Raw genomic sequence first — 17,124 nt, forward strand, 5'->3', positions numbered from 1 at the left:
TAATCCAAATATAATCTTTGTATCTCTTTTTTGCACCCTTGCCAAAGCTTCTTTATTCCCTTGGAACCCAGGAGACCAAATCTGCATAACAATAGTCCAGGTGTGGTCTTATCAAGGTCTTATAAAGTGACAAATGACTTCCTTGTCCTTACATGTGAGAGTTTGCTTCAACATCACAATTATCCTCTGAGTTGTATTAGCAAGTTTTGCTATGTGACCTTTGAACTTCAAATTCCTATCCATTATTACACCAAGATCCTTAGCTTCATCGGTTTCTTGTAGCATAATCCCACTAATATAACATGCTGCTGGAAATCTCATCACATTAAAGTGCATAACTTTATACTTAATAACATTAAATTGCTCTCTGGCCAATAGGCTGTGGGTTCATATCCTGCCAAGGGCATGGATGTTTGTGATTGTCCTATTAACCATTTACCATATGTACTGCTGTAACATGTGTCCTGACACAGTATGACCTTTGATGTTTTTTCACCATAAAAAAAAATAAATTAAATAATCAAACTAACATTAAATTGACATTCATTTTTGCCCAAATTTCCAGCCTATTCAAATCATTCTGTAAGTGTCATATATCAATAGCAGCCTTGATTTCCCTGTCTATCTTCATATCATCAGCAAACAATTTCACATCTCCTGTTAGACCTTCTCAATGTTATTAATGTATAAATTGAACAACAATGGCCCAAGGACTGAACTCTGCAGTACACCACTGGTCACCTTAAATCTGGCAGATTTAAGGTATAAAAGTGGTATACCTACTGTTTAACATGGATACCTATGGTAAACAGTAGATTTTTGATATCTGTCTATCAACCATCCACTTATCCAAATCAGGAGTTTATATTCCAATTCCATATTTTCCATATACAACAGCCTTTCACTTAGTATCATATCAAGTGCCTTAGCAAAATCCAACGTTGTCAGTGTGGCATTTGCTCTAACATTGTTATAAAATATGAGTAAATTGCTAAAACATGACCTTCCTTTATTAAACCCATGCTATTTCTTGCAGAGTATAGCTTGTTTGTTTACCCATTTCTGTATGCAAGTTCTTACCAACTTCTCTAAAATCTTCACCACCAAACCTGAGATACTGATAGTTCGGTAGTTAGTCACATCAGTTTTTACACTATTCCTGTATAATACAACTAGCATACATTCCTTCCAGGAATGTATGATAGTTTCATTCCTGAGCTGAGAATCAAGGTATACAAACATGTGAGAAGCCTAGCGAATTCGGCTGAACTTTCCTTTAGCAAACGTGCTAATATTCCATCTGTCCCTAGACAAATTCTTATCCAGTTTATGCAACAGTTCTTCAACCTTATTCTCATGCACCTCTAACTCTTCATCCAATGCAATAGTAGCACTGTGCACCATGTTACATAGGTGGTTGATATATCTTAACAAATTGAGTTCTTATTAATTTAACAACCTCATTAGCTTCTGACACTAGCAAGTTATTCTTCTACATTCATTATTTCTTTTCCTTGTGGCATAATGATAACATTCTTTTGGATTGCCTTTAGCCTGCATAACCAATTTCTTTTCATATTCTGATTTAGCTTTCCACGAACTACACCTTACTCGTCTCACTCTTATTCTCACAATATTCTTTCCACATGATCTTCTTCATGTGGATGTCTTGCTTAATAAGGTTACACATTCCATCCTATTTATTCTTTGAACTCTAGGGATACATTCAGATACTGCCTCATTTAAGCATGTTTTCAAAGATTCCGATGCATTGCTGACATTTTTCCCATTCAGTAACTGATACCATGGAACCAAAGATAGTATTCTCCTTAGCTGATCATAATTTCCATTTTTGTAGTTTAGCATGTAACCTATTCTAATTGGAACATCAGTATAATTAGATACTTCCCAAGAAAGCACAATTGGGTTATTTTGGATTTACAGATGAAGGGCTAAGGCTACGAGACCAGTTTATTATGTCTGTAAATTGGTTGTTCTGACCAGTTTGTCTGTTTTGTGGGATGAAAAAACCCTGCCACCTCCATGTAAGATAAATTGATTAACTCGCACTCAGTTGAAATGCCATTACAAAGTTTCTACATTTCCTGAATGGGATTCAAACTTAGGTCTTTCCAATAAAAGACATCGCTGATAACAACTGAGTTATGGAGACTCAGAGTTCAGAGGTTGGAAGATTGGAAAAGATATCTGTGAGCATCTCAGTGAGTACAAACTAGTAATAATAATGGAGGAGTTAATTTTAATTATGCAAACATACAGTGGTTAAAAGAAAAGAAATAAAGGAAGAATTCACAAATTTGTTGAAAGCCCATTGTTTGCTCAGACAGCATGAGTTGGAAGGTTCTTGTGTTTGGAGGATATTACATCTAGTTATAGAATCATCTGATGCATTGGTAAATTAAATGACCATATAGTTCTGACATGGGAGTCTGCTGAGAATGTGCCATTTTTGGCAAACTCCCATTTTTACCTGAAATGCAAAAATAGGACATGCTTGGAGTAGTTCTTTCTTTTAACTATGGTATAGTATAGTGTTGTGTATACTTTTGTATAGTGCAGTGTCATGTAGCTTGTATCTTATACATATGTATTTTTCCTGGTGATGACCACAATACACAGCTCGAAATGTTGAATGTTTTGTGAAGGGCAGATCATGCCTCAGTAACTTGCTCACATTTTTTAATACAATGACGACTGAACTGGATAAGGGTAATGGGTTTACAGTGATACTGCTGGACTTTGCAAAGGCTTTTGACAGGATACTACATGGAATTCTAATCTGTAAACTGCAGCACATGGAGATGGATATGGGGTTGGTGAGATGGGTAGGAGGGTGGTTGATGGAGAGATATCAGAGAGTGGTTTATTCAGGACTTGAGTCCAAAAGAAGGCCTATGACTAGTGGTGTGCCACAGGATTCTGTTCTTGGATCACTGCTATTTAATTTGTTTGTTAATGATATAGGAAAGAATCTGAGAGGAACTGTTTATTTATTTGCCAATGATGCAAAGTTGTAGAGCAATATGAATACACATGTTTTGCAGGATGATTTGGATAGATTGGCAGACTGAGCTAAGGAGAATGGATGTCGGTTTAATGTGGTAAAGTGTAAAGTTATATATTTTGGGGTGAAAAGATTAGTAGCAGTATACCACATTGGTGGAACCATACTTCAGGAAATTGACAAAGCCAGAGATTTGGGAGTGTTGGTGGATAGGGAGTTGAAGTTTAGGGGCACATAGCAAAAGTGGTTAAATCAGCTCATCAGATCATTTGGTTACTGAAGCATACTTTGACAAGCAGGTTATTGTTCCTCTTTATCAAACCTTGATAAGACCCCATCTTGACTACTGTTCCCAGATCTGAGTACCAGGATGTATCTTCTTGATTGGGAGGAGGTAGAGAGGATCCAGAGGTGAGTGACCAAGATGGTGGCTGGTCTATGGAATGAACTTTACGAGAACTGGTTGAAGATCTGTGGGTTACAGAAATTGGTTGATAGGCGGAAAAGGGATGATATGATTGAGACATTCAAATTACTGAGGGATTTTTACAGGATTAATTCAGAGGAAATTTTTCAGAACTGGTGTGGTGGTGGGAGAACTAGGAGCCATCCATGGAAACTTTGCAAGAGTGTAGTTAGCCAAGGGTTTTAGAATTAGGTTTTTTACTTGGAGAGTGGTGAAGGAGTGGAATAAGCTGCCAGAGTGTGTTGTGGGTGCCATGACTGTGAATGAGTTCAAAGCAAAGTATGATAGATGCTGTGCAAATGCTGAATAGTTCTTGACATGATGTTTAGGGCCTCCCTCGATGAGTCTAAGGACTCCTTGGAGTTGCCTATAATAATAATAATAATGCTAAGTAAAGTAATTATTCTAACATGTGTGTTGTGTCTCCATCAATTCTTCACTATGAGAGCATGGGGTAGTGCTTGTGAAAGAGGGTGTTTGGTAAAAGCAGTATTCAGATATTCATCGAATTATAAGCATAAATGCATTTATCTCCGTGAGCAAGTAATCCACAAAATGCAAATGATATGAATGGATTTTCACAAGCAGAGAAATAAGTATTGCCTCTCTCATCTTGATGAGAGAATCATCTTTATATGGACCCTTTCATTCCAAGATAAGTTAGCTGATGTCAATTGTAATGTAGCAAGGTTTTTCTTCCAGATACTCAGGTTTCTCATCCTGAATACAAGCAAATCAATCAGAACACACACACACACACACATACACAATTAATGGCAAAAATGCTATTAGTGGGAAGAAGGTTAGCTATTGTGAATAGTGGATCATGCTGTGTGTGTGTGTGTGTGTGTGGAGGATTAAGTAGATCCTCTGCCCATAATGAGACTGTCTTCCCATGATGAGTAATTGGACTCCATGTAGGTGTCACATAATAATAATAATGAGTAGTATAAAATGCAGTTCTTGAGAAAAGCAAAATCATATTATGAGAAGCATTTAGCTGACCAAGGAAATAAAAGCTTAAAGAATTCTGCCCACTCTGTAGAATGTAACATGATGGTTTATTGCAGAATGATAATGTTATGGAATACAGATAGTAGGAGTTGGACTTATGAACCATCTGACATTTACCAGTTAACACATAACAGAGCAACTTGTCTTATCTCCATCTAATAGACTATCTCCATGAGTTGTTATATGCATATTTCTGTATATATTTCCCTATTAATACTTGAATAAACTATAATGATGATGATGATGATCTGGTTGGAACTAATACTTGATGATGTTAGGAAAAAAAGGTGAGATAAAGATATTGCAGCACCCATTCAAATTCAATAGCAAAGTGGTTAGATAGAATTTCAGTACATGCATCAAGGAAATGGTTTGATGGATCGATATTGCATTTGATCTGTTCTGTTTAATTAAGCAAGCAGAGTTAAAAGAAATGGAAAGAGGACAAGATATTCTTGTTGCACCTGTGTTGTACCGAAACAGGTGCAGCAAACTAGAAACCAATCAGTATCTTTGGAGTAGTAGTTAAGATTATTATTATTATTATTATTATTCCTGATACCTCCAAGGAGTCTGAAGACTCATCGCTGGAGGACACCTACAACTGTCTCAACCACTACACTGAACCTCTACTACAAATCATCTCCATCAACGCCATCTATCGCCCACCTCCACCACCACTACAACTAGTATTTTTTGTCTGTAAATTGCGTGTGTTCTGAAGGGTCGATTTGTCTGTATGCTGGATGAAAAACCCGAGTTTCCAGGAGGAGAAAACCCTGCTACCCTCTGTATGAGATTAGCTAACTTACCTTCAATTGAAATCATCCAGATAAAGATTCCTCCCGTTGCGACGAGAATCGAACTTAGGCCTATTCCAATCAAAGGGCACAATGTATCATCGTTCTTCCAATTGCACTACGGAGGATCTTGGAAAATTTGATAAGTCTGAATTCAGGTGGGTGGGCAGAGAATAAAAACTGTAAAGAATAGCATGACTGTTAATGAAAGGTCTTGTCTTGGTCTTTTGCTTTCAGTTTATGATAAAGTTTTAGTTGAGATGAATATGGAAAATGGATAAACGATGAAACTGCTGGACTTTTCACTACAGCATTCCAGCATATGTTGGGTGGAAGGTTTACTGTATATGCTTGAGCATTTGAGAATAGGAAGAAACTAATGGCACAAGTAAGAGGGTGGCTTACCCAAAAAAGTAGCATATGAAGGAACTAAGTCAAAGAGATTAAGGGTCACCATTGAACTATCATCAGATTTTGTCCTTGTCATTACTGTTCAAATTGCATATTAATGATGTTAGGAATGACTTCAAGGAAAGAATCAATTGTCTCTTGATGTTGATGATGATACTCAGTAGGTAGGTGGTAATGTTTCAGGTATAGGTGGTAGTGGTTTATCCCTTCAGTCGTTTCCGACCCTAGGTGACTTTGTAAGCATTGCCCACAAAGTGTTCCTGCTTCCACCCCCCACCCCCAATTTTATCTAGGCTTGGGACCAGCATATGGCTGGGACATATTCATGACTGTAATCCATGTGCGTTCATGGGGCCGGTTTGCCTGTTCTGAGAGAAATAAAAAAAAAACCCTACCTCTGTATGAGACTGGCTAGCTTACCTTTCATCGAAAGAGACCAGATAAAGGTTCCTCACATCATTGATGGGAATCGAACCCAGGTCTTTCTGACCAAAGGGTGTCCTCTATACTGACTGAGCTACAGAGTCTCTTCAGGTTAGAATCTATGTAAAATTATCTGAATCAGTAAGTGCTCTTGGCAGATGCCAGATGCCAGTTCAGTATTGCTCTATATTGATGAGATATGCTTCAGGAAACTTATCTTGTAGTGATAGACAGGAAATTAAAATTCAGAGGCTACATTATACAGGTCAAAATAACATAACAGTAATCAACAAAGCTGAGGATACTAACCATAGGAAGCCATTGTCATATTACAAAGGCTTGATTTGACACATCTGGAGAGTCCTGTGCCGATCCTGTTTCCAGGGTTCTGAGAGAATAAGAAAACAGTGGGAAGAGGTGTAAGAAAGAGATGAGTAACCAAGTTAACTAGGAGTTCTACATAAAACAATGTCACTTCGCTCCATGATAAGTTTCCTTTTATTCTGGGACTTTTTAAAACAAAATCCGATTTCATGAAGTATTTTCCTTAAAGTTTCTCTTTTCCAAGGAAAATTAATTTTTTCTTTAAGCACAGGAATCAAGTTCAGAATAGTTGGCACTCTTTTCTCGAATACGTAAAATTCGTGAATAGCTCTTCTTAAAACGTCTACATCAAAATCATTCAAAGCTACGGTTTCGATGGTTTTCTTTATCTGGCGCTTTTTTTTTTTTTTAGGAGATTTAAATTTTGGCTTACCTTCACCTTTTGATTCCCTACGAATTCTTTTAACAGTCGACCCTGATACACCCGCAATTGCACTTGCACGTTTTATGACTTGAGAAAGGGGAACAAGAAGACTGCCTTCTGACGATTCTTTTTCACAGAATGTCAGCTCATTATTCAATATTCTTTTGCAAGAGCTACTGAAACGTTTAACAACAGAACTTGTTGACTGTACTGGATCCATCATACAAATTAATAATAAAAAAATAATGCAAAAAGAGAACAACAAAAATCAAGCTAGTACTAGTACAGCGACAGACAAGAAAGCACGTGATTTCGCATGTTGGCGACCAATTCGTACATCCTTCATTTCTTTCTCCCCTTCAGCATGAATCGACTATTCTTGGCACAAAGCCAAGAAGGGATCTAGAAATGGTGGGCGAACTATAATTGCATGAGCCAGTCGTGTTAACTGTGAGCAATGGACAGGTGTCGAATCAATTGTTCTGCCTGACGGCAACACCTCGTAGTGGACAACACTTTTATAATCCCACCACACAGAGAGCTTGATCTTCTTTGGGTGCAATCCCGCTTTCAAGGTGGTTTGTGGCAGCTCGCTCTTGCCCCCATGATCTTTTACATACCATGTTATCGTACGCAACCCATTTTTCATCTCCCATAATCATCTGCTTTAAAAATGGGTCGTTTTCTTGGTGACATCGCAGCAAATCACACATGGATATGCGAGCAGTCATATTGGCCTCAGTCAATTTATGCGGCACCCAAACATTGAGTTTTAAAACATATCCCAGCTTGTGCAAATGGTTTTCAACACTTGTATGGGATATGTTCAGTACTGCAGCAATCTCCCGCATTGTTTGTGATGGATTTTTGTCGACGATATCCTTCACAACACTCGAATCAACCTTGGTTGGGTGACCGGCACGAGGCACATCACTGAATTCGAAATCTCCAGAACGGAATTTGGCAAACCACTTTTGTATATGCATTCTGTTAAGGCACCATCCCCATAGATGCTGCATATTTTTTTTATGGGCCTCTGCAGCTTGTTTGCCTTTTTTGAAATAAAAAAGCAAAATATGCTGGTAATGTACATTATTTCCTTCCATTTCTAAAAATATGTTACACACACACAACTGAAGTGGGCTGAACGAAAATTCACTGAAAGGTTATGTGAAATGTTGCCAATAGCATTGCATGGTGATGCATAAACCGAACGAACTTATTTGCCAACCCAATAAGTTGCAGAGCCTCATGAATAGGAGGAAGAGAAGATGTGATTGAGACATATAAACTAATCAGGGGTTGTTATCTTATCAACATGGAAGAGATTTTTCATAGAATGGGGGGAGAGAACAAGAGGCCATTGCTCGAAACCCTATAAGGAGGGCATGAGCAGCGGAGTGAAGGAGTAGGTTCTTTGCATGGAGAGTGGTTGGTGAGTGGAATGCAAAGAGTGTGTTGTGGGTGTAGACACATTGAATCAGTTTAAAGCACGGTTGGATGAGCAACGTGTGCAATAGTGTGTACCTCCCACGATGAATCTCCGACTCCATGGAGGTTAGATGTTAATAATAATAATAATAATAATTTTTCCTAATGTTTTCATTCTTTATTTCCTTTCCCCTACACCCTAAAAGGAAACAAATATACTTTGACCTACTTTCAGTGACTGTATCAGCAGCAGACTTGCAAGCTTACCAAATAAGAGCTACAGCAGCCTCCTCTGCTACATCTTTAACTCAAGGAGTTGTGATGGCATCATCTTCTAATATGCATGCCTTACAAACGCCACAACAACTTGCTGAAGAAGCTTCTCGCAAACGAGAATTCAGGTTGCTAAAGAACAGGTATATTTTATAACTTGCATTGCGAATTATAGTATGTTTTTAGTTATAGTATTTTGCAAACATCATGATCTGTTTAGTGTTTTCCAAAATGCAATGATCATCATGTTTTGAAAAGATGTGCGCATAGAATATTCATCTGTTTCAGACTGAAAATTGGAATAATCCCCCACATTCTCTTATCCTGTATTACATAAATTTGAAATATGTTTAACAATAATTTTATGTGCATTCCAATAATCAAAGATTGTAAACCTATTGCACTTTGTTACTGTGGATGGGTTAAAAATTAGATAATCTGGAAACCTTGATGAACAGATCAGATAGGGTGCTCATCATAAATGGTGATGAAATTCAATATGAAAATAAAGAAATTTGATGGGTAATTCACAGCACCAAAATAAAAAAAAATAATCTTATTTCATTATTTCATCTAATGGTAACTAAGGCATTGTCAATGATAAATGATAACATGATAGATAAAGTTAATTGATTAAGAACATAGAGCAGGGGTTCCCAACCCTATGCCCACGGGCACCATGGCGCCCGTCGACCAATTTGTGTGTGCCCGCCGCTGTTCAACCATGTGTCGTATAGTTTGAAATAATCACGCAACAATTCATGGCATGCTATATGACGCATGCGTTAATGATACATGACGAGTATTAAACACATACAATGTAAAGTAGATGAGCATTCGAAGTTGTTCATTCCAGTTTAAGAACTGGAATATCATCATATTCTTCTAATTATGAAGCACTGGCCAATGAAATGCAATGCCAAAGATCACACTAACTTACATATATATATTTAAATTTTTATATAATGTAAACTTTTAAGTAATAAAACATTTGATTATAATGTAAACTTTGTATGTATTCATTTAACAAACGAATTCAAAAAATTTGCTTGAAAAAGTAGATGGTGCCTGTCGCCCTACCGGTATTTTAGAATGAGCTCTAGGAAACAAAAAAGTTGGGAACCCCTGACATAGAGCATCATGCAAGCATTCAGTTATTTTGACTACACCCTCTGGCACAGCCAAGGGTGGTCAGTTTTTTTTCTTGATTTAAATGAAGAATCATCTGATACTGGAAAGTTTTTTATGACCTTATGTAGGTTAGGAGTATTTTGTAAAACATAAGCAAATTTTGCAGAATAATCTGTCACTTTTGAATCATGGGCTTTTTAAAGTATTAGTCCTCCTCCATCTAACTGCATCTAGAGTATTAAGCATGTGCTTTGCTCATTCATTTTGTCCATATTGGTGCATAACTATATAATTCTGGTTCTTCTCTCCTTATAGCAGCAAATCTGCCAGACTGTCCATAACATGGAAGTTTATACTGACAGTGTATTCTAAATTCCTCACACAGCACAACCTCTCTCCAGCCACTCCCAACCTCATGTCCTTTAGTCTTACAGAGTTACCAAGCAGGATAACCTCTAGAACTTCCTATCTTCATTTTCATGGTCTAACTATTGTTTCTACTCTTCTAACCCAAACACTTGCTTTGAGCAAGTCACTGAAATTATTATTACTACAACTGCCACCATTACTACCAGACACCTCCAGGAAGTCAGACTTGTTGAGGGAGGATATGTATCACTCACACCATATCATACCTTCTCTTAAATTAATTCTCACTATCTGCACTCACAACTTCCAAAGGCAAGCCATTTCAGTCACACACTGCTCTATGAGAGAAAAATCTAGCTCTCACCCCTTTCTTGACTGCATTCATTCTCAGCTTTCACATTTCCCCCCTCAATAAAATGAAAAATTTCATCTACTGGTATCCTGTTTGACTTTCAGAAGTTTGTAGGTCTCTATCACATCAACCCTCTTTTTCTTGTTTTCTGCATCCGCTGTCAGCAAATTCTTGATCTCTCCTCATAATCTATGTTCCACAGTCTCAACATCATCTGTATCACACTCCTTTACATTCTCTTTGCTTCTCTGCATCATCTCAAAAAACCAGGAGACCAAATCCATGCAGAATAGTCTAGATGAGGCCATATGAAAGCCTTGTAAAGCCAAAATGACTTCCTTATGCTTACATCTCAATGCTTGTTTCAGCATTGCAGTTATCCTCCGAGTTGCATTTACAGTTTTTGTTATGTGTCCCCTAAACTTCAACTTCCTATCTACTAGCTTGTTCAGTTTCTTCTAGCATAATCCTACCAATATAATATGCCATTACATATCTACCAATATGATATCTCATTACATCAAAATTACATCATCTGTATCACACTCCTTTACATTCTCTTTGCTTCTCTGCATCATCTCAAAAAACCAGGAGACCAGATCCATGCAGAATAGTCTAGATGAGGCCATATGAAAGCTTTGTAAAGCCAAAATGACTTCCTTATGCTTACATCTCAATGCTTGTTTCAGCATTGCAGTTATCCTCCGAGTTGCATTTACAGTTTTTGTTGTGTGTCCCCTAAACTTCAACTTCCTATCTACTAGCTTGTTCAGTTTCTTCTAGCATAATCCTACCAATATAATATGCCATTACATATCTACCAATATGATATCTCATTACATCAAACTGCTGGCCATTTTCACATGCTCAAGTTCCAGCTCATTCAAATTACTCTGCATGTTGCATTTCCTGATTACCCCTCCAATCTTTACATTATCAGCAACTAGTTCTATGGTTAAACCCTTCCCAATGTCATTAAAGTAAAGATTGAATAACAATGAACTGAGAACCAGGGATTGAAATAAATTATCATTATTATTATTATTCATACCACTGTGGAGTCACAAGACTCATTATGGGAGAGGCAAAAACACTGAGAGAGGATCCCAGAGTCTCAGTCCCCAATGCCTTGGGAAAAGTGTAAGTATGGCCCTGCTTCCATCCAAAGAAACCACTCCTCACTCTCCTGCTCACAAACGTCAGTTTTTAACTTCCAGGGATGGCCTCTTGTCCTCGCTCCTTCTCCCTGTTCCACCAAACGAAAAACTCCCCAGTATCAACTTTGTAACTACCTCTCAACAATTTAAAAGTCTCAGTCATATCACCTCTCCTTCTATATACCAAACTTGGCAGTCGACTTTCCCTCAGCCTGTCTTCATAACTAACATTGCACACTCTCGATATGAGGGTGGTCTGAAAATTTCTCGGCCTAACAATGAAAAAACAAATTTATAATTTTAAAATTATTTTTATTTTTCAACATAATCTCCCTTAAGACTAATACATTTATTCAAGTGATGCTCCAGTGCCATTATCCCTGTCCCTGTAGTGGTTCTCCGTAAGATTGCAATCTAGAGCTACAATCACCTCTTCATTTGAAAAAAGACGCTGACCAGCGAGGAAGAGTTTTAGTTTTGGGAAGAGATAGAAGTCAGAGGGAGCCAAATCTGGGAAATAGGGTGAGTGTTCAACAATTTATAGTGCAGATCCCTTAATTTTCTTGTTGCCAAAACACCTTTATGGGCAGGTGCATTGTCCTGATGAAAGATGGTTTTATTCCTTCTGCAAACTGGGTCTTTTCTCACGAATTTTTTCGTCTAGTCTGGTTAAAAGATCGGAATAGTATTCCAGTTAAAAGGGTAAAACAATTCCCAGGTAATTGTTTTATCCTTTTCAAGATAATTAATAAGCAAAATGCCTTTAGCATCCCAAAACACCGATGCTATGACCTTTCCTTCTGATGGAACCGACTCTATCTTTGGTGCTGAACAACTGGCTTTTGTTCACTGTTTTCACTGCTGTTTGGATTATGGTGTGTAATGGTGAATCCAAGTCTCATCCATAGTAATAAATCGACACACAAAATCAGTTTTATTCTTGTTAAAATGCTCCAAGCACTGTTCAGAGATTTTCATGTGAGTGCCACCCATTTCAAGCATGCCACCCATCTTGCACAAAGCTTTTTCATTTGCAATTCTTTATGCAAAATAAATCCTACACATTCTTTTCAAATGCCTATAGTCAGCAATTTCATGCACTTGACTTGCCGGTCATCCAATACCATATCGTGGACTTGATCAATGATTTCTGGTGTTGTTACTCTTTTTGGACGTCCTTCATGTGGATCATCTTCAAAACTGGTATGGCCATGTTTAAACTCGGCAGCCCATTTCTTAATTGTTGAAAATGAAGGAGAAGAGTGCCCATAAACTTTTATAAACTTCGAATGAATTTCTTTTAGCATTAAACCTTCTTTTACAAAGAATTTTATAACCGCACGATACTCAATTTTATCCATTTCAAGGGATACAGATAACACTTTTGCTTCACACAGCTGTATAAAACAAACTACTTGATAGAATGGCTTGCAATTTCACATGGATGCTTTTGACAGATGTATCAACTTAGAAAAAAAAATCTTGCTGATAGTGTTGCCATCTATGGTCGAGGCCAATATCTTTTCAGACCACCCTCGTACAATCTTTGTTATATGCCTCTGCACTTTTCCCACATTAATTTAATCCTTTCTAATCCTAGGGACCAAATTTGAGCATAATAGCCCAAGTGTAGGTTGATCAGGGCACTATACAATGGAATGACAACTCTTTTATCTCTGTAGGTTAGAGTCCTTCTCAGTATTGCATCAGTCCTCTGTTTACCTTCACCATTTTTAAAATGTGTTCCCTGAATTTCAGGTTTGTATCAGTCATAACCCCTAGATTACTTGCATACCCCATTTCCTCTAGAACAGTTCCTCCAACAGATTATGCAGCCTTACATCGACATATGTAAGGCTGCATAATCTGTATAACAATACAGATTATGCATAACAATACTTCTCAATAGTTCAAGACTTTATTTACATTTAGCTAAATTAAACTGATATTCCCCATTTATTTGCCCATCTGTTCAGTATGCATGGCTACTAGATCTGCATTATTTCTAATAACCCTTCCCTGCTTCACATTATCTGCAAACAACTGAACATCTCTTACAATCAATTGGCATTGTCATTGATATAAAGGTTAAACAATATAGGTCCCAGTACTGAGTGCCGTGGGACCCCATTTGTAACCCCCCCCACCTCATACACAGCTCTCCGATACATATGAGATAGCCAATCCCGAATCCAGTTTACTAACTCGACATCTAAACCCATGTGCTTCAACTTAAATATCAGCTTGTCATGTGGTACCCTGTCAAAACAGTAGTACACTCAGAGTTTAATCTTGGCGGGGGGAGTTGAGTAGATGATTTGAGAATACACACTACTCATCGCATATGACATATGAACAAGCATCTGCAGTGATCGCTAATTCATAAGTAGTATAGTGTTGGATTCAGATTATGTAGAGATTAGAGTAATTATTATTTGGTTCAGAATCCAACATGATTTTCCATCACAAAGGCTAGACTTGTAAACATTATTTAATGTAAATAACTTATTTTATAATTTAATATTCATATAACTACCTTGAATTTTATCTAATATTTAATTATTTGATCAAGAAGATATATAATAATAGTATTAGACTGTATTTAAATATTATTAAGTTTATTTTAATTATTGCTATGTTAATATTATAAGAATTTGTATTTGATAATTTAACTGCGCATTAATTGAAATGTAAATATTCTCTATTTATTCCTATTTGTAGAAGTTTAATGTTATGCAATAGCTCAATTTTATTATGTTTTGTTTTGTTGTTGAAGACGTATGTAAGTAAGCGAGCACGTTTTTGGATGAGGAGAAGGTTTATTGAAAGGAGTTTTAGAAAAGAAATCACGAGAATAATTTAGGCGGGAAGAAAGGATATATAAGTGATGAACACAGAAATTATTGAGAAGAGAGATAGATTAGAGAGAGAAAGGAGAGGATTGGCATTAGGTTGGAATCGGAGCATTCGGCATTCGGGAATCACAGTGCGATAATAGCGAGTCGGCAAGTCACTCAAGCAGCTAATAAAGTCTATTAGTCGAGAGGCAGTTAGCTAATAAATTGTAGAATAACAATTATAGCTGTGGAAGACAGCTGAGTGACTACTAAATAGACTAGCGATATTTGAGTTGAGATTCAATTTCAGGGCCGACCTTTCAAGGACATACAGAACCTTGAAGCAAAGCACAGAGTTATTAGCGAATAGTAGAGGCTATAAAGTTGAAGTTTACTGTTAGCTGTGCTTAGAAACATATTGCTTAAAGAATTAAATGAATGCAGGAATGAACAACTGTGCATATAAAACTTCAAGTTAAGGAATTATTGTGTGTTGCCTTATTTCATGAGTGATCATTAGTACTTTATGCAACAACGTTTGTTTATGTGTATAGTGACCGACGATTAATTCAGTTATTGCTTAGAGGAATTATTTTAATGAGTGCCGTATACTGTTTAAGTGTTTACAGTTATAAAAAGTGTTTACGTATAAGTAGGTGAAGAAAAAAGATTATCGGTAAGATTATTCCAACCATTAATATTTCTATACAGAGAAGTGTGTGAGTTTCATCCTAGAATTTCCTTATACTAACAGTAACTATTGAGGAAATTAGCTAAAGTGTAAATTTAAAAGTGTTTGTTTGTGAAGAGGTATTACTGCAATTTTTGTTGTATTTGGAACTTAAGGAACTTTGAGAAGACTGTATTATAGAGATAATAGATTTACCATTGTATGAGTTGAATGATTGAATTTACCTAGGGAGTTAAAATGTTTGTGATATCTTAATTACTGATTTGAATTTAAGTGTAAAATTTGTGATTCTAAATTAAATGTTTGTTTTTGTTTATCTAAAGTTGTATTTTGCCTGAATCTCTTTTACTGCACCATTCATAAAATATTCGAACCAAAGCGGGTAAATTAAGTAAGACAAATATACTCGGCCAGTATATAATTTTAAGGAGAAATAGTTGAAGGTTGATTTTTCTTCAATTCTTGAACTAATTCAGATATAGAGTGGCGCAGTCTTTAAATATAAATTTTCTCTATATTTGAATTAGAAATCAACTTACAACTTATCAATTAGTTAAGAACATCGTAATAGTAATTATGTCGGATCCAAAGTATAGATTGAGAAGTAGTAGGATACAACAATAGAAATAGCAGACATGACACAACATAAATAAAAAAATGAATTTTATTAATTAGGAAAAGATTTTTGGAAAATTTTCTAGTGTTTTTTCTTTTTCTTTGTGAGGTGCCTGGGCCCCTTGCCTCTCCCCCCCCCCTCTGGGTGTTCCACTGCTGTCATATGCCTTTAAAAAATGCAAAAAAATGGCAGAATATGTCTTTCTCTCATCAACAACTCTTGTTACTTTATTATAAGAGGCAATCATATTACTAAAGCAAGAGCGTCCCTTACAAATCCATGTTGACTCTTTCAGATAACATTACCCTAATCTGCCCAAAGCTGTATATGATCTCTCACTAATTCCTCCAAGATCTTAACAACTACTGATGAAACACAAACTGATCTATAATTTGACACTTCCGTCTGCTACTACCCTTATGCAAAGGCACTATCTTACCTTCCTTCCACTCCTTGAGTACCTTTCCCATGGCCAGACTTTTACAGTAAAGCCAAGTCAACGGAGCTGTCAGTTCTTTAGCACATTCTCTCAAATCTCGTGGTGATATTCAATTCAGTCCCATTGCTTTATTGACATCCAGAGTATTCAGTACTTCTAAACCTTGAACATACCCTGCCCCTCTAGTATTAAAACCTACTTCTCCAGGATGAAATACCCCAATAGAGTGTTCATTGAACAACTCCAATATGTCCTTTGCATCAGTCACTCTATTCCCATTTTTATCCAACAATGTCATTCTTCCACAATCATTTCTTCTCCTACTGGCCTCATAGCAAAAATATTTCCTAGGATTTTCTTTGGATCTTAGTGCCAATCTCTTCTCATATTCCAGGTTTGCCTTCTTCACCATACTAGTCACTCTCCTGGCCTGAGTTTTATATTCTTCATGCATCTGCTCTCCGCCCCTCTTCTTATATCTCTTCCATAACCTTTTTTTACCTGCAGTTCCTGTTTGATATTGTTTGTCATTCACTTTACATCAAATTGTGTCCTCTTCTTCTTCACTTGTGGAATACAGCCTCCTATTGCTGCCAACAAATATCCCTTCACAATTTCCCAAGCACTAATGATATCCTGGCCTTCCAATTCTGCCCTTCATCAAACTGCCACAAGCTGGTATCTACGAGTATTATAATCACCTGCCTTATAATTCCACATACAGTCCTTTCTCTTTGATACTCCTGCATGTCTATTCATCTTCCATGTCAAAACGTCATGCTCACTCTCTCCAAACTGATGGCAGAGATGCCATCTCAGTTATAATTATCTTTGCTGGTGCTGTGACCAAATCTAAAACTCTTGAACCTCATGTTCCTTCTATTACATGTTGTGTAAGATATTTCTCCCTAAATAATTCGAGAAATTCCATTCTATTATTA

At 36.9% G+C, this 17,124-nt stretch overlaps 1 protein-coding gene across 6 annotated transcripts in view; it reads left to right on the plus strand.

Annotated features, from left to right (window-relative positions):
* The window catches only part of LOC150105244 (cyclic AMP-responsive element-binding protein 1-like), a 255,041-nt gene that overhangs the window by 170,184 nt on the left and 67,733 nt on the right, over positions 1–17,124 (plus strand). For all 6 annotated transcript variants that reach the window (XR_016548472.1, XM_090394639.1, XM_090394644.1 and 3 more), the window contains one exon: positions 8,554–8,734. Coding sequence is in view for 5 of the 6 variants with exons in the window: in XM_090394639.1 (XP_090250765.1) it covers positions 8,554–8,734 (181 nt within the window). In the remaining variant the exon portion in view is untranslated. The remainder of the gene's footprint in view (positions 1–8,553; positions 8,735–17,124) is intronic.

Source organism: Typopeltis vanoorti, chromosome 6 (genome assembly GCF_054136105.1).
Source record: "Typopeltis vanoorti isolate ZY-2024b chromosome 6, IOZ_Tvanoo_1.0, whole genome shotgun sequence".
Taxonomy (NCBI): Eukaryota; Metazoa; Arthropoda; class Arachnida; order Uropygi; family Thelyphonidae; genus Typopeltis; species Typopeltis vanoorti.